The sequence below is a fragment of the Saccostrea cucullata genome, unplaced genomic scaffold (assembly GCF_032062105.1).
Source record: "Saccostrea cucullata isolate Sc308-1 unplaced genomic scaffold, CSIRO_AGI_Scuc_v1 ctg634, whole genome shotgun sequence".
Lineage (NCBI taxonomy): Eukaryota > Metazoa > Mollusca > Bivalvia > Ostreida > Ostreidae > Saccostrea > Saccostrea cuccullata.
In genome coordinates this window covers 331,808-354,048 of record NW_026932503.1, presented here as the reverse complement: position 1 = coordinate 354,048, position 22,241 = coordinate 331,808, and the positions used below count along the sequence as shown (strand labels likewise).

Below are 22,241 nucleotides of genomic sequence, written 5' to 3'. Positions count from 1 at the left end.
TACAGATAAATCGTAAACAATTCAATGGCCTAAGAATAGGCATTTGCCGATAAGGTCATTTTATTGACCATAGAACTTGCAAAATGATTACCAGTACTTTAAATGAAACTGTTAATGTTCTTGTTTCATCAACTTGTTTGTCAATAGCTTGCCTCATTAAAAAATTTCATATGTAGAGCATGATCTTGTGTATCAAACTTTGAACAATCTGGTATGGTTTCTATACAGATCTTGCCCTGTGATTTTCTAAAACATGAAACTGGTGTAAAAGATGAAAACTAATGCTTTCTGAATCATTGAGATTCCATGTGCAGAAAAATCATACAAATCATTTTTCACCCATTTGTTTTTAAATGGTAATTGTGACGTCATAAACATGCACATTTTCCCGTATTTTCTTCAAAAGTTGCAGAAGACACAAATTTTGAATTGAATTTTCTTTCAGAAAATATTGTCCACAGGCATCGCCCACAAAGATTTTGAGATATTTGATTTTTTGTTGTTTTTTGCACAACATATCAAAACATAGGTAATCAGAGATTACAGAGCTCACCTCAACGAATGTTGTCTTTAAGTAAGGCAAAGTCACACAATTAACCAACAAAAAGTGTATATTCCAAAAATGAAAATATTTAAGCAATTTTGATCTGATACTTTGAAATAGACCTACATAACAAATTTAAACTAGTTCATTTTTCATGAAAATGTAATCAAAATCCAGCATCTGAAGCAAATTTGAGAGTTTTCATCTCTTGATGCAACATTTGTGCAAGTTTGGTTTATACAATGTTATATAAGCCTTATAGTTTTTTGGTAATAGACCTGCACTCATAACTTTTACCTGGTCTATTATCTGAAAAATGTATGTCGAATTCAGCATCCTAAGCAAGCCCATTAGTGTGCATCCTAAGATGTATCGTCCATGCAAGTTTGCTCATTAATTATAGGGCTCATAGTTAATTGGAAATGAAACATGCCTCAAAAACTAATATTTTCACTCATCCACAAAAGGTAGGTCAGATTCAGCATCCGAAGCAAGCCTGGTAGTATGCATCCTTATATGTATCATCATTCCTTTGCTGAAATTGCAGCATCTGAAACTTTGACTGGTACAATGAAACACACTAGAACCATCTTCCATGCATGTCTAATCAATATAGGACATAGAAGTACTTGAAAAGAAAATTGCTCCAAAAAACTTAACCTTAACCTGGGACACCGACGCCGATGCCGAGGGTATTACATAAGCTCCCCCAACTTTGTTGAGGTGAGCTAAAAATCAAAGTGGGTGACGGCTGTGGACACTATTTTCTAAAGGAATTTTACTCTTGAAATTGGCTAATTTGAGGCTTTTTCTGTTAAAAATACAGAAATGCATCACATTAATGACGTCATATTGGCAGAATGGTCATCCTCTGTGCCATATTCTTTTGTAATTTATCATAGTCATATACTTAATTAATATTTCAGCCAGTTTCAAAACTTTCTGATAACATAACATTTTTAGGGCACAATTAAGCTAAAAACATACCTTCTTCTAACTAACTAAGAAACATATACCCCATATGCAGGTGATATTGGTACTAGAATATTGCAAAATAAGTAAGGAAAGTTGACAAAAGAAAAGTTGGTCTGTTTATCTTCAAACTTTAAAGCTGGGAAGCATTTACATCTTTTCTAGTAAAATATACAAATATGACAAATGTATCAGACTCTGTGGTATCTTTTATTTCAAGGTCTTCACGATGTATTACTATAAAGTTGACATATGAAGTAACTGATATAATTTTCTGATAGTTTGTGCACATATAAGCTGCTTCATTACAAACTTACAGTTTTATAAGAAACATGTAAACCCATTGCAGCAATCAAGTTTAATTGTACCTCCATACATAATACATTGATAAAAGTCTCATTGAGACATGTCATATGGTTAAAATAATGCTCCAAACCACCACAGATAAAGTTTATAAGGCAGTTGTTCATCAGTGTGAGTATTTTTTCATCAGTGTGAGTATTTCTGGTCCCTGTTTACTTCCCTATTAGTCCTTCAAACCTATACTCTTCAGCAACTGGATAGCCTCTTCATGTGCCTATAAATGTAATTATTATGACACAATGTAGACCAATAGACATGTTGAAATGCATGCACAGCATGCACATGAAGAATGTTACAAAATAAATGAAACAAAAGGCCCATGGGCCTTATAGGTCACCTGAGTATCATGTAACAACCACCAGTTGTGCATCCCTTCCCACAGGAACCACTGACCCTGGGGCAACACGTTTCAAATTTTTGGAAAGTTTATCATAAATTTTATTTCACCATAAAAGGTTGATTAAAACCAAAGAGCAGATTTCAAAGCATTTAATTATTTTCAGACTAAGTACCCCCCCTCCCCCTGGTACCCCTGACCCGAGGGCACCGAAATTAATCATTTTGGAAGAGGCACATTTCTTCATCATAAATATGTACTTTAGATCATTGGCATAATACCCAGGAGCAAAGGAGAAGATTTTCAAAGAATTCATGCATTTTCACTATATAATCCTTAGAGCCTGTCCGTGCCCTAACACCAAAACCCCTTACCCAAGGGCCCTGAAATTCATAAATTGGAAAGAAGCATTCCCCCTCATCATAACTATGAACATAGTTCAATGGTTTTTAAAATACTCAGGAGCAGAGAAGAAGATTTTTAAAGAATTTGTGCATTTTCACTATATAATCAATGTTATATGGCCCTAACAACAAAACCCCTGACCCAGGGGCCATAAAATTCACAATTTTGGAAGAGACACTCTTGTTTAACATAATCATGTACTTGGTAAGTTTATTTAATACCCAGGAGCAGAGAAGAAGATTTTTAAAGAATAAATGTATTTTCACTATATTATCAATAGAGCCCAGCCCTAACACCAGAACCCCCAACCCAGGGACCATGAATTTCACAATCTTTAAAGAGACATTCTTGCTCATCATAATTTTGTACTTGGTTAGTTTATTTAATACCCAGGAGCAGAGAAGAAGAATTTCAAAGAATTTATGCATTTTCACTTTATCCTGGGGTCATGAAATTCACAATTTTGGAAGAGGCACTCTTGGTCATCATAACTTTGTACTCAGTTAGTTGTTTAATATCCATGAGCAGAGGAGAAGATTTTCAAAGAAATAATGCATTTTCACTAAATAATCTATATTGCCCCACCCTAGCACTAGAACCCCTGACCCTGGGGCCATGAATTTCACAATTTTGGTAGAAGACTCAATACTGATTACAATCATGCCAACAGTTTGACTGCTTGCTGTCCAGGAGTAAAGAAGAAGATTTTTAAAGATTGCATTAATTTTAGTGGTTTTGGCCCCACCCCTCAGGCCCCAGGGGGGCAGGGGCCATGAATTTCACAATTTTTGTTCCCCTTCACTCATAGATGCTATATGCCAAAATTGGTTGAAATTGGTTCAGTGGTTCCAGAGAAGAAGCTGAAAATGTTCAAAGTTTACGACCCACTGACAACGAATGACGTACGATGGACGACAAGGGACGAAAACAGATAGCAATAGGTCACCTGAGTTTACTCAGGTGACCTACAAACAATTAAACAAAACTGATGCATTGTTCTCCTATAAAACTAGTCACTCTACTCTATTCTGGGGTGACATTTTCCTGCTTAGAATTTGACAATATCTGTCCTGAATTACTTGGAAACAAATACACAAACAAAACTGTGACTTCTTTCCTACTTTATAGTTGGTGGAGAACACCCCTACATAGAACAGAACAGTTAAACAGTGTCCCTTTATTAGAAGATCCAACAATTTACAGGGCCCCTACACATAAGAGTACAGCAATATGGTCCTTATATAGGATAGAACAGTAATAAATAAGGTTCTTAAATGAGAATGTTTAACAATTGACAGGATACCCTCTTCAGAAGTTCCAACAATTAACAGGGGTCCCTCTGTATGACAGTATAGGAATAAGGTCCTTACATGGGATAATAGAGGAATTTACAGGATCTCAATACGGAAAAGTAGAGGAATTTCACATGGGATAGTTCAGGAATTTAAAGGGAACCTTATAAGAGATAATACAGCAATTTGAAGGGAACCTTCCATGGGATAATACAGCAATATGAAGGGATCCTTACATGGGATAATACAGCAATTTGAAGGGAACCTTACATGGGATAATACAGTAATTTTAGGGAAAAGTTACGTACGTGGATAATTTTAGGGAAACCTTACATGGGACAGTATAGCAATCTACAGTCCCTGATTACTGTGGAAGCATTTTAATATCTGTGGTGTTAATGTTTGTGGGCCAGCAAAATTTTACTTCTTCCTGGGGACTTATTTTGTGGCTTCTACTTGTAGATTCAATGAATTAATATGTTTACAAAATTTACATTGTTGGGAATGTATAAGGGTGACCCCCACAAACATAACCCCCCCCCCCCCAGTGACGTAGCATCGTTTTTGAAAGGGGAGGCAGTCTGAGAAAAAATGAGGAAGATGCCAACTTTTTTCAGTACCAATTTTTGCATACAATACTACATTTCCCTGATATAACTTTACTGTAATAACAAGTTGGGGGGGGGACAAGCCTTTCAATGAACATTTTCAATAGTAAAAGTTATGTTGGGGAAAAAAAGGGGGCAGCCCCCCCCCCCCCCCCCCCCCCCGTTGCTACGTGCCTGACACACACAATCATGATAATTCCACAGTATTTTCTGTACAAATTTGTTAAATTTTTATACAGTGTAATTTTCCCTAGTTCACCTTTTTGTCATCAGGAGTCTGGACAGGATAATCTTTTGCTTTCTGGAGGTATGTTTTTGCTGCCATATAATTTTTCATCCTTAGGTGGGTTTTACCAATCATCAGTAAATTCATACTATAAAAGTCAGGATCCACTAAAATGGAAAAAGAAATCTAGAACTTCAACATGAAAAAAAAAAATTTATCTTGCCATATGCATTTCTTAACCTAAAAACTTTATATTACCTAGAGGAGCATCTAACTTATATGTTTCCAAATTACAATCTTCTTATATGTATATTAAGTAGTTTTCTAAATTTAGTGACAAAGGCCTAAATGAAAAATAAAATCAAAATAGACCTTGTGGCTGATTGGGAAACAAGATAACAGTTATAAGTGATCGAATACTGTATACAGAGAAATTTTTGCCGCCATTGTATTTTCGACCCTTTCCCTCTCGTCACAAGCAGGTGAATTCAAAATGCAGCAAAAAATTAAATGAAAAAAGTATTATCTGTCACCTCTGGGCAAACTTAAAATAGAGCAAAATTTCTTGTATGCGTGAAAAGGTGAAAGTAACCCTCTATACAGAAACTTCACCAAAGAATAATTTTAAATGGTAGAATATATTTTTTTTAATATGCTTACCCTCTTCTGCTAGTTGAAAGTAATAAAGGGCCTGAAATGAATATGAAAATTGATATCAGCAACATTGAACAACAGGATATTATCATTTGGAACATTTTCTTTAATAGCAATATCATGTTACATCTCAAAAAGTACATTTCTAGTGATAGTTAACTTGACTATGATTTGCTTTGAGAGGAGACTCGTACATAGCATGAATTTTAAACAAACTGAAATACAATGCGGATCAATTCAAAATTACAGTAAACTTGTTTTGTATGAACATGGATGTTGGGAATTCACAGATATAGCGATGTTGTCTTGGATCCCCAGCTATGTAAAATTAACATATTCCTTATACAGATATAATGAATTAGGGATATAGCAAAGTAATTCCATAGGTCCCAGTGACTTCCAAATATCTGTATCTTACTCTATTTTACATTCAGGGAGAGAACTGTTCAACTCTGTCAGATAGCCTGGAATAAATAACAAGGCTCTTCCAGTAACTTGAACATTTCTTTCTACAACTGAGCCACTAGGATTATAACAATAGCGCCCTGCTTCTTGTAACAGCTGATCCAAGCTTACCTCGGAGTAAGTTGAGGTTGGGGGAGTGGCAAACAGAGCCGCTGCCAGTTTACGTGTGTACCAGGGCAAGTCTGCAAACACAAAACACCTGTAAACACAAATATAGTACCATAACAACTACTGTAAAAAAAACATTTCTGAAGTTTTGGGGAAATACATATATAGGTTCATGGGAATTTGATTTTGTGGATGAAGAATTGGATTTTCATGGTATATCCATGGAGTTCCATGGAAGTTCTACAGCCGGGTACCCGGGTAATATTTGAGTAGTTGTACAAATGAATTTTACATTTTGTGGTAGACAGGAAATTGTGGGTCTGGAAAACCAAGAAAATTAACCCCCACAAATCTTAGTAAAAACAGATTCACTGTACTTTCTTTTGGAAACCCTTAGATTTTGTTGAAAATTTAAAGTTAACGTCATGCAAAAGAAAAGCTTTAATTTTCTTCACAAAATCTTTATCTCAAATAGGTCTTTCATAGCTTTATTTGCCACTCAGATAAAATGGTGTATCATACTCACCAATAACCAATGGAATGTATAGATGTAGCATCTTTAGGATTTAATTCAATAGCTTTCTGAAAGAAAAGAATACTATAACTAGAAATATGTCCATAGGACATGAATGCCCCGCCGAGGATATATTAGTAAAGCAACATGAAAATTTATATGTGAATAAAATTTGATCAGTTTGGTTCAAGTAGGGCTTATAGTTAATAGGGAATAAAAATCTAGGTCAGATCCAGCATCCGAAGCAAGTCTGGTAGTGTCCATCCCTAGATGCATCATCCATGCAAGTTTGGTTCAGGTAGGGCTTATAGTTATTTGGGAATGAAAATATAGGTCAGATCCAGCATCCGAAGCAAGTCTGATAGTGTCCATCCCTAGATACATCATCCATGCAAGTTTGGTTCAGGCAGGGCTTATAATTACTTGGGAATGAAAATATAGGTCAGATCCAGCATCCGAAGCAAGTCTGGTAGTGTCCATCCCTAGCTGCATCATCCATTCAAGTTTGGTTCAGGTAGGGCTTATAGTTACTGGGGAATGAAAATATAGGTCAGATCCAGCATCCGAAGCAAGTCTGGTAGTGTCCATCCCTAGATGCATCATCCCTGAAAGTTTGGTTTAGGTGGGGCTTATAGTTACTTGGGAATGAAATTATAGGTCAGATCAAGCATCCGAAGCAAGTCTGGTAGTGTCCATCCCTAGATGCATCATCCATGCAAGTTTGGTTCAGGCACGGCTTATAGTTACTAGGGAATGAATATGTAGGTCAGATCCAGCATCCGAAGCAAGTCTGGTAGTGTCCATCCCTAGATGCATCATCCATACAAGTTTGGTTCAGACAGGGCTTATAAGTACTTGGGAATGAAAATGTAGGTCAGATCCAGCATCCGAAGCAAGTCTGGTAGTGTCCATCCCTAGATGCATCATCCGTGCATGTTTGGTTTGGGTAGGCTTATAGTTCCTTGGAAATGGACCTGCTCCAAAAACTTTAAACTGGTCACTCATCTGGAAATGTAGGTCAGATCCAGCATCCGAAGCAAGTCTTGTAGTATCCATCCTTAAATGCATCATCCATGCAAGTTTGGTCCAAGCAGGGCTTATAGTTCCTTAGGAATTAACCTGCTCCAAAAACTTTAACCTGGTCACTCATCTGGAAAATGTAGGTCAGATCCAGCATCCGAAGCAAGTCTTGTAGTGTTCATCCCTAGATGCATCATCCATGCAAGTTTGTATCAACACATGAGGTTTGATAACACCATCTTGAATGGTATGTTTAAAACTGAGCTAAACACTAATTTAAGAAAAGTGAGGTCAAGGTCAAAGGAAAGGTCAAGGTCAAAAAATGTTGATGCAGTTGCATAGCTCTCATCAATATCTATCAGCCTATGAAGTTTGATGAAAATATCTTGGATAGTTTCTTTGAAACTTAGCTTTGAACAGAGCTAAACGCAAAGTGTGATGGAAGGACGGAAGACGGACATGACAAACACTATATGCCCCAGCCATATTCATGGCGAGGCATAAAAATTTGTAAACATGTACAAGAAAAATATACATGTATAACAGTATTGCACTATTGTATCTTTATACAGTGTAAATATGTTTTGTAGGATAATGTGTTTGTATAGTGGGGTACATTTTTCTTATTAATAGCCATTCTCTGTAACCACTTAAACTTCGTTGCCACGCATGGTCACCGATTTTGATGAAACTTCACCCATGCTTAGTACTTGACACCAGAAACAAATATCAAACAAAATTTCGTTGCTATGTGTCTTGGTTGCTATGGCAACAGCCGGAAAAGTTTGAAAAATCGAGATTTTCAGCCACTTTAAATCTTGACTGTGTCTTAATAAAAAGTAGAAAAAGCAAACAAACCATTCTCACAAAAATATGACACCTTGATGTCACTTATACTGTAAAGAAACTGTTTAGAATATATCTCTGAGTAAGTGGTAACCAAGGGTACATTTGGAATACATTCAAAATGCTGAAATATGCTGAAAAACACTCTGTATTCACTAATGGTAGGTGTTACATGCTCAAACTCAATCAACGACTTAGGAAAAACAATGAAAATGTTTGACCTTAAGTATATAAGTATAAGCAATATTATTCTAAAAATAACTTTTATGGTTGCCATGGTAACACAGTGTAACCATGCAAAACCAGTAACTAAGATTGGGTTAATGCTACTGTCTTGAGGAAAAACATGAAAATTCAAGACTGGCAAATATGCATCCTTAGGACCTTGCAACACCAAAACCATAAGAAAAATTGGGTATAATTGCTACTTTGCAGTGTTACCATGGAAACAAAGTACCAGTGCTTAAAAGTGAATTATTTTTCGCTGCATTAAGAATTAAATTGCCATATAATCAAGAAACAAATTAAAGGACTCAGCTTGAATAGTATTTATCTGTTAGAACTGAAGTTGAATATCATATATTGAGAAAATTTGATGAATAAAACAACAGTGTTGCTATGGTTACCAAGAAGTGAAAATGTTCGATTTCGTGAATTTTATATCAATATTAAACCCTGTGTGCCAACTTCTTGCATCCACTTAGAGATTGGATGATAGTCAAAATTAAAAGTCAAGTTAGCTGTAAATAAATATCAATCACAAAAGTTTTGGGAATCTACATTTAAGGGTACGTATCCAAGGAAAGAAAATATTTTTCAGGTATTTAAGCATATATTTTCTGCTTATTTCCATAGCAACGCTCTATTTAAGGAATCTTATCTGAATTTTTTCAAATGGGAAAACTTGGAACACTCCAACATCTTATAAAACTGATCATTAGTTATGAGAAAATGTACCTTTTTCAAAAGATAGGATCAGATTTAAACAAACTCTGTGGTATAAAAACCTTGGCAACCATTGCCAACCAAAATGAAATATCATATTTTGTTCTTGGTATATGTTTCAAGGCTCTTTTTTCTATTATTTGGTCACATTTCATCCTATAATTGCTTTTTATTTTTACGTGTATGACTTTATAAAATTCAATAAATATTTTTTTTACTTTTGAATACTTTGTAACCATAGTAACGTATGTAATAGTTGATTTACCAAATATGTTTATCATGCATTTGAGACATCTGACCTTCAACTTTTGGAAACAGTCATTGCCAATTGTTTGCTTTGCCGCAAATGTTAACTATGGGGCTTTAAACATGTTAAAAAATGCCATTTTTCGAACTTTAAGACATGTTGCCATGGTAACTATAAAACATAGCAATCAATTTTTGCCTGATTTCAGTTTAGGGTATCAATGACTTTTATCATAGAGAGTTTGGAGAAATTCTGAGACTATGCGTGCCACAGCTCCTATATAAAATTTCAAATCATTACAGAGAATGGCTCTTAATTTTTGGGGTAATTTTATCCATACAATTTTAATATGTATGTACCCTCACCCCACCCTACCCAGAAAAAAATATAAACATGGCAGAAAAATCACTTTATAAATTGGTCTCTTCAAATTGCTAAAAACATTATTTTAAAAATATACAAATATTCTGATGCAATTTACATTATCTTTTTTTAGCACTTCTAAATCTCTTGACAATGCACTGCAGGGAACAATTTTTTGCAAAAAAAACCTTCTTTACTTTCATTATTCTTTCAAAGACAATCAGTTTAAATGTGTCTTCTATGTGGTTGTTAAATTCGATATTTTAAAATTTGTTTGTCCTGTAGCTCACAGTGAAATCCTAGATTTACAACTCACCAGGAAATGTTTCTTAACCGAGAAGGAATTAGAAATCCTGGCTTTTGTGCCTTCATACTCCCCAGTGTAATCCAGCAACACAGCATACCACTGAAAAATAAATCTGTTTATACAATCCTCCATAAATACTGCCATGCCCTTATAATCAGACTATGACAAGTAAAGATATCTGCAAGGACTTTCAGAAGGGAGACTCAGGATTATTTTGGTCCTGGAAAAGTTCATGATGAAATACAACTGCTAGTAAACAGCTGTCATCCATCAGCAGTCCCTGAAATTGACCAGTGGACTGGTCAAAGACTAAAAACCGATAAATATTGGTACCTTGGACATATTTCTGTCACCTGCAGAGAAGAATAACACTTAAGTAGGGATCATACTTTATCCAGCATCTGTCTTTCAGTCCATCTTTCACATCTTATATTTGAAGAACCATTGTAGGGATTTGATATTTTAGTTTGCATGCAAGAGTTGTTTGGAACATTTATGCAAGTATTTGTAAAATACCAGAAGTAACAACCTTGTGACCATAGAACTTGACCTTTGACCTAATTTTCAAGAAAGTTTACAGCTAATTCCTTGACATTTGAGAATATTGAAACAAGCAATGTATTAATATTAATACAATTAATTAAGAAAATAACCCACTAAATACCTTATGACAAGCAAAGTTCTTGTCATTCAGCTCCAATGCTTTCTTCGCATATTCAAACGCCTCGTACATACAGACTTTCTTGACGTTTTGATCACTGCTGGCCTTGCCCTTGTCGGTGGCTGCTCGCGCCAGTCGCCACATGACCTCGTCATTTTCACAGTCTTTAAATTCAACGAGGTAGTCGTAAAGCTCCTGGACTTTGTACTCAAGGTATAACTTGTCAGCAGTCTCTATCACAATTTTTAATACATCTGGCTTTTCTTCCTCTGCTGAAATACAGTATGCACACAAATTTATTCTTTGATTTGGGCCAAAATAAAATTATAGTTTGTTTGGAATTGCCTCCCGCCTCATTGAAATGCCCCCTCCTGAAAAAATTTTACTGACCAAAAGTAGGAAGATTTTTTTTTATTTAATCAATTTTTTTTTTGCCCATTACATGTATCACATGCACCATACAAAACACTGAAATAAAGTGTCAGATCTATGTAAAATTAGGTTTTCAATTAAAAAAAAAATAATTTCCCTCCCTCCCTCCTATGTCTGAGACCCTTCAGGCGGCAATTCCAAACAAACAATTTTTTAAGGATGGCCTTGATTTGATTTGAACATATGTTATTGTTTAACACAAAAGGATCAGAAAGTCAAACAAGTTCTAACAACTCACAAGTCATATTATAAGTACAGTGAAACCTGTCTAATCTGGCACCTGTGTAAACCGCTTCCCTTTGAATTGTGACCATTCTTTAAATTCTCAATTTATTGCAGTCTATATTCTTTACACTGTGAAATCCAACACCTCATTTATTTACGACAATAAAATTGTCTCCAAGTGCATGCCATCTAGATAGGTTCCACTGTCTAAGTTTTATAGAAGAATCTGAATATTGTGAATATTGAGTGCATTTCTGCAGTTTGTTAACCTTTCTTTTCTTTTGACTTCCCAAAGCTGAAAGCATATACTGTTCCAATTGGAGCTGGCAAACAATATAAATGCCATTGTCTGCATGATTTCTTAAAGTTTCTGAAAAATATCTGAAACATAAAATAAGACATGCATATAAGTCATCTAATGGATATCATTTTAATACCTTATTGAGTGGAGTTTTTCTTTACTACCTAAAATTTAGTGTTCCAAGGTACTGTAAACCAACTTTTATTCGCGACGACTTTATTTCGCGATTTACCCGAAGTAAACTAGTTCGCGACGATTAATTTTCGCGATCAAGCCGTTTTTGGAACTGTTTTAATAGAAAAAGAGACTTTTAGGACCCGTTCGCGGCGTGTTATTCGCGATGACGAGGCTCTCGCGAACTTCGCGAAAATTTCTCGCACGCGAATAAAAGTTGGTTTACAGTAATTGATGGTAACTCAACCTAGTTATAGTGAGGATAATGAAGAGTGATTGATCTATAATAAAAAAAAAATCTTCAAAGAATACAAATCTGAGAATGGCATAAAACACAAATCAGAAGATATGCCAAGGTGGATAAGGTGTGTATGTGGAGTAATCATGCACACCTGCTGTGATCCCTATGTGTTGATCAGCTTAATTTGATGAAACATTTAATAGTCAAATTTAGTATAAAATAGAGGCTTAACAACTGGTACAAAACAAGTCAACCATATAATGACCCAACAACAGGTTAATTTGCTAACAGTCAATATATCAACCATAGAATTTTTAAAAAGCTGGATATACATGGGGTTGTTGAAACCCCTGTAACATCAACTTATCTTATAGTAGCCTGCCTTGGTTTAAAAATTGAGCATATTCAGACTAACATGGTCAATCATCCAAATATGAAACCGATGTTGCCGTCTCTGTGTTGTCTTTTAGTTCAAGTTTAATCAGATAAACACATAGGTAAGTTAACATATGAATGGAATTAAGTATCGTTATATATGATAAAATGTCGATGATCATTTAAACGTGACAGCAAGTGTTTTCTTCTTCTCATATTATGTTTTAGTTGAAATAAAAAATAAAATGCATTTATAGACTTTAAAGTAAATACAACTAACAACTAGCAGCTGTCAAATTCTTGTAATTTATCATGTGAGATTCCCTTTGACCAGATCACTGTTGACAACTGGTTGAACTCGAGGTCAATAAACTTAACAATCGTGAAGATATACTCACCTGTCGAATACATTGAAGTTTCCTATATGGCTGGAATTTACCCAGTTTTCTGCTCAAAGAGAGAGCAAACACGTTTGTTACTGTAGAAAACATTATTAGGAATTGTTGAACTTGAAGTCTGTTGCTGTCTGCATCTCCCACAGCATAGACTTTTTAAATCTTCTTATGTTGAAGAGTCGCAGGTGTTTCTTAACATAAAACAAAACCTGGCGCAGTCGAACGAAATCAGTTTCTTGTTTGTAATTTCATAGGATGGTAACAAAAATACTTTTAATCAATTTGAGATGTACAAACATCCACCCACATGATTACCGTTTCATTTTAACAGCTGTTTAAGATTGAACTTATTTCGATTATCCCCCTTTTCGCTAACTCTTTAGGAGTAAATTGACAAAAAAAGTTTGCCACGAAATATCGAGGGAAGAATTTTTGACAGGCGAGCCAAGTTATTTTTGGACCGAAAAAATGTATGCCTTTGGCCATAAACAGTAGAAATATGGTGTAAACAAAAGGCTCAAATCGTTACGTAGAATGATATTTTCTAATTTCCTTTGATGTGAACTAAAAAATCGATAGCGGTGAAACGATCGGTGTTAGGAAAATTCCACCCTGCGAGTGAATTATATGTTTTGAATCTTGGCACACTGAAGCATAATGTCGTCTCTACGTTTTACGGTAACAAAGGCAAGTGAAGAATCGCCAATCGGTGAGGGCAGTGATTCCTATGGGTCTGTACCCTTTTCATCAAAGAATGGAAAAATTGCAGGTAAGTTAATAGTAATGCTTAGATTAGAAGATTCTGTGAGCAGGTGAGCTGCACAGAAGTGCCTGATTTGTGTATTTTGATGTAACAAGAGACCATTTATTATACACACATTTCATAACAAAGGCCTAAAGACACATTAGAATATATTTTTAACCCACAAGTCAGTATAAGTGAGTCTTAAATGAAGTTCAAAGAAATTACATAAATAGTGCTGTAGTATGATATCTGTATTTGTATCTTTGATCTTGAAAAAATGATTTTGCAAAATTTCTTTATCAGTTGAAGATCAGCTAGAAATAAAGTAAGCATATTGGTGTAATATCAATATAGAAATCATGTAAACTATTGGCAATTTATGCAAAACTTCCAAATTAAACATTAATTTGGTGTATCTTTATCATATAACTCAGGACAATTTATCTGATACACTTCAAAAACGTCTCAGACACAAATTTTCAATGGTTAAATTGGGAGATGAATTCTATGAATATATCTTTCTATAGAATTGAACAATGACAATAGATGAAATAGTGCATGTACTATGTTCAAAACTTTGAGCATATATTCCTCAAAACCTGAGATTCTTTTGAAGTTCAGAACATCTAGTAACATGTACCACTCTAGAGATTTAATAAACAAGTCAGTGTTTTGATAGTTTATATATGCTGATTGGCTTGACAAACTAAGTCAGTTGGGGGTTGATTTGTTATCTAGATCAATATATTTCCTAGGAAACAGGATATCTATAATGCTGAAGGAAGTGACATAACTCGAAATCTTTAGTCAATTAATTTGATACATGCATCAATGGCACTGATATGCATAAATGTGAATCTTAATTTCTATAAAATGTATTTTTTTATTTGAATATTTCTATTTTTCTGAATATAATTACAGAGTAAATTAATCTATCAACACTATCAATTTTTATCTATAAAATGATAATAAAGAATATTTATTATATAATCATTTATTGATTTAAATTGATAATAGAATGAGTTTCTAAACATCAAAGAATACATATGGTATATATGTCTTAAAATATGTTTTATAGACTGTGCTTAACAATTAATATGTAATGTCAACTATATATGTACATGTAGATGCTTGTTTTCTCTTATTTGTGGTGAGTAAAATTTTGTATTTTGTTGCTATCCTTTTTTTAATTTTCTTTTTCTTTCATGTCCTGTTTCTTCACACCAACTCCACACACTATAGGACAGTATGGAGCTATATTTGGTAATGTCACTAACCATATTTGTAACATTACTTGATATAATCAGAAATTTTAATATTTCAATCATAGAAAATGAGCTAGTGCACTGCCATTTCTTTGTACCTAACTTCCATAAGCTACATGTCTTGTGCAGAGTTCCAACATCTTTAATGTGTCTCTGAATATTTATAACCTGTTTAACAGAATGTGTCACATCCAAAAAGGGATGAAAACAGATGGATGGAAAGAATGACTGTATACAGTAATTATTACTAAAAAAAAGGGGAATAATTAAACTTTAATGACCATTAGCCCAACTAAGCTTACTAAGCTTTTCTGTAAGCTTTACACATTTCTTGACCTTCTCAAGAAGCATTTTATAATTTATTATACAAGTTATTCATAATACAAACAAAGTTAGGACACTGAATATTCTTGGGTATATGCTCCCTTCCAAAGAAAGATAATCAGGAAAATGCAAACATAGATTCAGAGGCCATTTTAAAAATATCTTTTAGAACATCTTGGCCAGATGATGAAACATTATAAAAAAATAAAGACAGTGTTAGTATATACTGATTAGTTCAAATAATCTCTCTTGGGGTTAGGGTGGACTGATATGGGGTTCAGAATTTTAGGAGACATATGAGTATAATAAAAAAAGACTTAATTCTCAAGGCCAACAGTGCATATAATGACACTTGACACTATGATGATTCTCAAGTGTTCAAATCATGACCCAGTGAGGTCACAATACAAGTTTCAATTAAAAGTTTTACATGAAAATACAGTTAAACCTCATTGTCTCAAACTTGATTGATTTTTTACAGAGAAAAATTTTTTGGGGGACATCTGGATATTCGAGATATTGAGAGTAAATGGCTTATTAATAAATATTAAAGAGTTGAGACAATCAAAATTACTTCAACTGATATCCATGGTGTAATAGACATATTGGTGTTTGAGATACCAAACCAAAGTCAAACTATATGGGAAAAGAAAATGTTTTAGATTTTCCTCTCAGTTTAGAACATTTTCAAGTCTGTATTTTTGTTTTCATAATATTGGCAGTATGTATGGGCAAAACAGCTACCATATTTGTTATTACAATATTGAATTTTATATAATCATTATAAAATTATGAAAAATATAATGTTTTTTCCTTAATTTGCAGGATGTGACATAAATTAATCTTTTTTCATATTTTATTTCTTTAAAGTTTTGCATTGTATAGATCGAGTTAAGAATTCATTATGATAAATTGGAAATTATTAAAATGAAACTCTGCAAAAGGCATGAATATTATATAATAACCCAAGTTTATATAATATCACCATTTCACAGACTTGTTTTTTCAAAAATATTGAATCAGATAGTATAAGCGTATTAGAATGTATTTCATACCTAATCATTGAAAATAAGCATATTATTAAAGTAATTAAGATTTATGACTCTATAATCTTACTACATGTATTAGGTGAATATTGAAAGATTGGTAATGGTATTATTTGTACAGTGTATATGAATATTTATTGCATATTTATATAACAAAGTTCTAATTTTGGTGTTGGATTATTAAATTAAATAATATCAATCAGCTAGTATAGGAAAAGACTATGTTTACACTTATAAAGTGATAAAACAATTGTTGATAATTTGGGGGAAAAAATGCTTTTTGATTAATTGATGAGGACAAGGGTCAATTAACGTTTGCATTTTGGTATATATTAACAAATAAGCCTATATGTTCTTTGATTGCCTAGAGGTATATCTTTACATGAACATAAGACAGCAATTTTGACTCAAAGATGTATTATTTGAATGAGAGTTATCTTTCCTTTGTCATTTTTCATTCTGATATGATATAATTATGTACATGTTAAGGTACTGGATTTGGTCCCCCACCCCACCAAAATTAAGGGATTGTCCTTTCCAAGGTTTCGTGTTCTAGGGTTTCAGTTTGTTTCAAATTCACTTACATTTCATCCAATTGGTTAACCATGTACCAAGCATTTTGATCGACAATTACTAATTTAAACAGATGATTGTTTTTTCTCCCCGGTCCAGCAAGAATTTGAACTAGTCCCTTTCCACCTTTTTCATCAAGAATAATGATATCCAGTCCGCAATCTCTCTCTTATGACCCATTCTCTTCATTCCCTTTTAAGGCTTTCAATGAAAAATGATAATGATCATGATCTTCTTCCCATTTCTCTCAACTGCCCATTAAAAAAAATACGTACATGACTACCTGTTATAACTTTGGGATGTGAACTTCACATATAAATAGGTTTTATTTCAATTTATTCAAATTTTGAGATATGTTCTTATTTCAGTGTAAGCATTATTGAGCCAAATGGATATAAAATTCAATTGTCAATAAAAATAATAAATTTAATGTTTGTAAGTACTATTCCAGGTACATGCAATTAAAAAAAATAAAGGTTAGTGTTAAATGTCGACCGAGATTTTGAGAAAGAAGATTTTTTTTCTTGTACTTAAGTTTTCAGATACTGTAAGTCGTTTTAATTCCATGGTGTTAAAATTTCACGATTTCTCAACAGAACAAAGAGAAATTAAAACCATCGGGATTATTTGCCAATTTACAGTATACTCTGTATTTTCTTCTTATACATTTGGTTATATAAGCTGTATTAAATTAATGTGATGTTTCCATCCAAATACAGAATGCATGCATGCATGCTAGATATTTTTCATCCAATTAGTACTGGTCTTCCTTCATCAATAGGCTAGGGGATGTATGAAGATATTACCTCCTGCTGTGTAATAAAACCCAGATTGCCTGCTCACTAGACATTGTACTTCAAAGTGTTCTCTGACATAACGATATAATCTTAAAGCTGGTATCAGATCAGGATTTTCTGTATCTCATGTCGTTGCATCATTTATTATAGATGAGAGGGTCATGATAGATGGTACACTGGACTAATGTTATGTAAAAATTGTGTACTAATGCTAAGAGTTTTATCTCAGATCTGACATAGAATATACCAGTTAAGATATATGGGGGTAGCTCGTGAGATTTAGGATTTTGATGATGGATAGGTCAATTTTAAAAATTTAATTTCATTGATATGACAAATGGAATGAAAAAAGAAATGAATAGATAAAATGAAGAGATTTACAATAATTATGTTTATTGAATTTTTCAGAAACTGTAAAATCTGTGACTGAAAAAAAATTTAGAATAAGGATAAATGGGAGAAGAATTTATCATTCTTTCAAGTAATTGAAGATGTTTTTGCCCTAATATTCTGTTATTTATGGCAAAAACTCAAAATGCTGGTTATCTAGTGTATGTTTGTGTATTTTGAGAAAACAGTAGGACAAATATTTTTCTAAAAAAGAATTTCGGCTTTTAACACCTGCAATATTATTGCTTTGCAAGGCTGCACACTAAAGATGTTATTTAGAGCTAAAAAAAAAATAAACAATGTAAACCAAAAATAACCGGGCAGAGTGAATGAGTGTGAAAAAAGATTTCGATCTACTTGGAAAAAAGCAAAAGTAACTGGTTTTGTATTTAAATAACAGCATAGAGAAATCGTTACAACCCTAGTAAGCCAAGTTCTAATGTAAATAAACTTATTGACGTCAAATAATTGTAGGCAGGCTTTGTATGTTATAGACAAAGGTAAATGAGCATAAAACAGTTGATTTGTATGTGGTATTGATATTTACTCTGTGTGTATGTTTGTTTTACTGAATAGTGAGTGTATTATAGTGATTTATTTGAGAAAGTTGAGCATACCATTAAGAGAAATTTGACGTGTATTATTAGCTCACAGGAGCGATAGACTAAAGAGAGCTCAATTTCTGAAAAAAAAAATTGTTCATTGCCTGTCCTTGTTTTGTCATCATTGTAAAATTTTCACAATTAATCATTTTTTTCTCCAAACACACTGGCAAATTTCAACCAAACTTGGCACAGAGGATTCTTCAATGAGGCAGATTATCTTCTCATATGATGGACCACACTTTCTTCCAATGGAAGATAATCAAAAATAGTGCAAACTGGGTAGGTTAATTACAGATACATTCAAATTTCTTCAAAGAGTGACACTATCAAGGTTAGCAGAGGCCCAGGGGGAGGGGGAGAAAGGGTGGCAAGATTAAGGCCAAAATAAGGCATGACATTTTTATATGCAATTGATTAAATAGGGGAAAAACTAAATATCAATTATTAGCCCAGTTTGAGATTACTCTTGATATTAAAGTAAACCTTGTTATCTCAGACTTCATGGAATCGTTAGAGAAAAAAAAAAGAGAAATATCTAAGGATTCAAGATGTCAAGGGTAAAATATTTAAAAAATATGTAGTTAGGACTTCCAAATCACTTCAATATATCCATGGTACTTGAGATATTGGTGTTTGAGTCATGAAAAAATTCAACTGTAAACCATAAAAAGTCATCTCAATGAAAAAATGATGAGGATCAAGCTGCAGGTATTCACAACTAGAGGTACTGTGAGCAATGAGCTCACGAAATGATACCCCCCACCTCCCATTTGAATATAATGGCACTGTCCATGTTTTGCTATGGGAAACCCAAAATATGTGTTGGAGTAAATTAGGAGGTGCACATTGGCAATATGAAATAAAGATTCTTTGAAAGTTTCATCAAATTTCATTCAGTGGTATGAGAGGAGTTGCTGATAAGAGATTGGTACCCCAAAGCGTAACAGACGGATGGACAGACAGACGTACACAAGGACGGACGGACATACCGATTACTATATATCCTCCCGCTTTTCAAGCGGGGGGTATAATGATACATGAATACAATCCCATGGCATTTAATGTAATACATTATCCAAGTTAGTTCAAATCAAATGGCACCATTTTTAAGCTGAAGCATTTTGATCTGTTGGTGAGCATTGCTGTCCATGGGCCTCTTGTTAGTATGTTTCAGAAATCCTTAGCATGAAATATTATTTGAATAGGAAGGAAATCAGATTGTGAATGAGATTTGTTAGCTGCGCACTTTTGTCTATACGTACAGACAGTCTTTTAGCTATAAATAGCATTACAGATGTTTGCACAAAGATTAAAAAACAGGATACAAACTTGCAGAAGAAAATTCTGCGCTCTGAGATAGGGAGAGGGTTTATGTCTCTGTGTTGTAAATTGTAATATTCAAGTCAAATTTGAATATGGAGATCAAAGAGTATATGTTATCTTTGCAATATGAAGTCAATGTAATCTGCAGATTATAAATTTTCGAGTTTATAAGTATTATTTGTTACACTAACCTATGTTTGCTGTATATATAATTTAATTAATATAAATAAATTCAAATTATAAGCGGAATTGCCCTTATCTGCCCTATATATAACTTCAGAGAAGAAAAACAATTCATGACATCATTCCTTTTTAGAAGAAGTTTATGACGATTGTGCTAATATAAATAAAAATACCCAATAAATATACATGTATTCTTGTCTTAATTTTTAGATTAAATTTTTATTTAAAATTTCATACTGCTCATTTATCAATTTAAGGAAAATAGAAATAATGCCCAGAAGGTCACTCCTTGCAAAAAAAAAAATCATTTTGAATATCAAATAAAGTCCATCCAAGTTTGCTTGTGGTGCATTTTGTATCAGATAAAATACAAAGACGTAATAAGTCGCTCCTTTTCAGAAAAAAATCATTTTTTAATATTAAATAAATTGCGAATTTTTTGTTGTTTATTCTGATAAAATAAGCCCTCCTTGCCAGAAAAGGAATCATTTTTACTAATTATATAAAGTGCAAGGTTACTTCTGGTGTATTCTATATCTCATAAAGTAAAATCTTGGACAGCTGATAGTTAGAAGGTCTTATCATCACATCCCTTGCTTCTGCTCGACAAAACGGGGGTCCCGACCTCTCTCAATTCGAACTGTGTCCTCTTATCATTGCGTTATCATGTAATAGCACTCCAAATGTCAAATAAATGTTTCTGTTTGACAGAGATTTTCAAATATTAAACTGGAGAAATCTCTTGCTTAGACCTCTTTTTAAAATCATTGTTAATGGCTAAACACGATCCTTGTCTTTTCAGACTTTTAAGATGGTGTACTCTTTTATTGTCAAGAAGTAATAGGATGGCAATCTGATTTTTTTTTCTGCTAAATAATTTGGTAGCTAGGGTTTCTTCTGTTTTGATTACATTTGGTGCAATCAGCAAAAGAACATCTTTATTATTGTCGTCAGTGTTTGGGTTATTTTTTATCTTGATTCACAGATCGCATGTCTGGACAAAAGATAATAAGTATCTTGAAAACATCTAACAATAATATTTAGTATCCATATTAAGACTAGAGAGCAATTTAACAAACACTAGAATAATTCAAATGAATGAGCCAAAAATAAAATTACCATGCATTTTATCTTGTAAGGATCGAAATTTTCATTGAAAAACAATATTTCACTGCATATTAGAGCAAAGTGATGCATGCTTTGATATGGACACTGATTGAGTTATGATTTTAACTTTGTTGTGGCAGACTACGATATTTTATTATCAATGTTGAGGAAGGTTATATAAGCTATAATTGTCTCCTTGAGGAGGCAGAGACTGGATGTTTATGACTTAGGAACAGCCTGCTCGAGATATTTCTCCCGACTGTTGTGAGATGGAAACATGATGCAATTATATTTTACTCTTATCTCAGTCTTTGGCCTGAACATCTCAATCTTTTGCCTGAGCACAAAGAGAAGGAAATATTATTTACATTGTGTGACGGATGGTGCAAAAACATAAGGGAAATAAATACTGTTTTTTGTAGTGAATTTTACCCAAAAAAATTGACTGGCATACATAATATTGCTGAAGCTAATTGCAAACATCATACGCGAATTGTGAGAAGGTGATGAGGTAATTGTTTTCTCACCTGAGCCTCCTTGTTGAAAACTTTTCATTTGTGGAGAGCCAAAAGATTTAAGAGGGGGGAAGATCTCACAGGAAGTGTTTACGGCATTAATGGATCAATACCCAAAGATTAGCTCCGGGAAAGTCATCGAAAATATATACTTTTTTCCGACACTTTTGAAAGCAGGGTTAAATGTCTGATTTGAGGATAATGAACTCTTATGAGGATGTTAAACACACAGATGAGGATGTTTTTTAATGGCCGTTGTTTCAAAGAGGGGGATTAGGAGGTAGCAGTATTGATATTTAACCAATGTTTTGGCCGATTATATAGGTACTATAGCCTCTTGGAAGAATA

General features: G+C 33.6%; 1 protein-coding gene across 2 annotated transcripts; it reads right to left on the bottom strand.

Moving 5' to 3' along the window:
• Positions 1-1,699: 1,699 nt before the first annotated feature.
• On the bottom strand, positions 1,700-13,150 carry LOC134235309 (regulator of microtubule dynamics protein 1-like). Of its 2 annotated transcripts, none has more exons than XM_062717440.1 (9): positions 13,024-13,150; positions 11,804-11,915; positions 10,881-11,149; positions 10,226-10,315; positions 6,501-6,556; positions 5,978-6,065; positions 5,408-5,438; positions 4,781-4,914; positions 1,700-2,093 (listed from the first exon to the last, which is right to left on the bottom strand). In XM_062717440.1, the coding sequence occupies exons 1-9, from the start codon at positions 13,114-13,116 to the stop codon at positions 2,043-2,045; spliced, it is 924 nt and encodes a 307-aa protein (XP_062573424.1). In that variant the 5' UTR covers positions 13,117-13,150; the 3' UTR covers positions 1,700-2,042. The 2 variants fall into 2 exon arrangements, with proteins under 2 accessions (XP_062573424.1, XP_062573425.1); XM_062717441.1 differs by having other exon boundaries at positions 10,881-11,146.
• Positions 13,151-22,241: the final 9,091 nt, after the last annotated feature.

Coding starts and splice junctions, on each gene's coding strand:
- LOC134235309 (XM_062717440.1), bottom strand. CDS start 13,116: ATGTTTTCTACAGTAACAAACGTGTTTGCTCTCTCTTTGAGCAGAAAA. Junction 11,916..13,023: donor AACTTCAATGTATTCGACAG/GTGAGTATATCT, acceptor TTTATGTTTCAG/ATATTTTTCAGAAACTTTAA. Junction 5,439..5,977: donor CAACCTCAACTTACTCCGAG/GTAAGCTTGGAT, acceptor TATTCATTTCAG/GCCCTTTATTACTTTCAACT.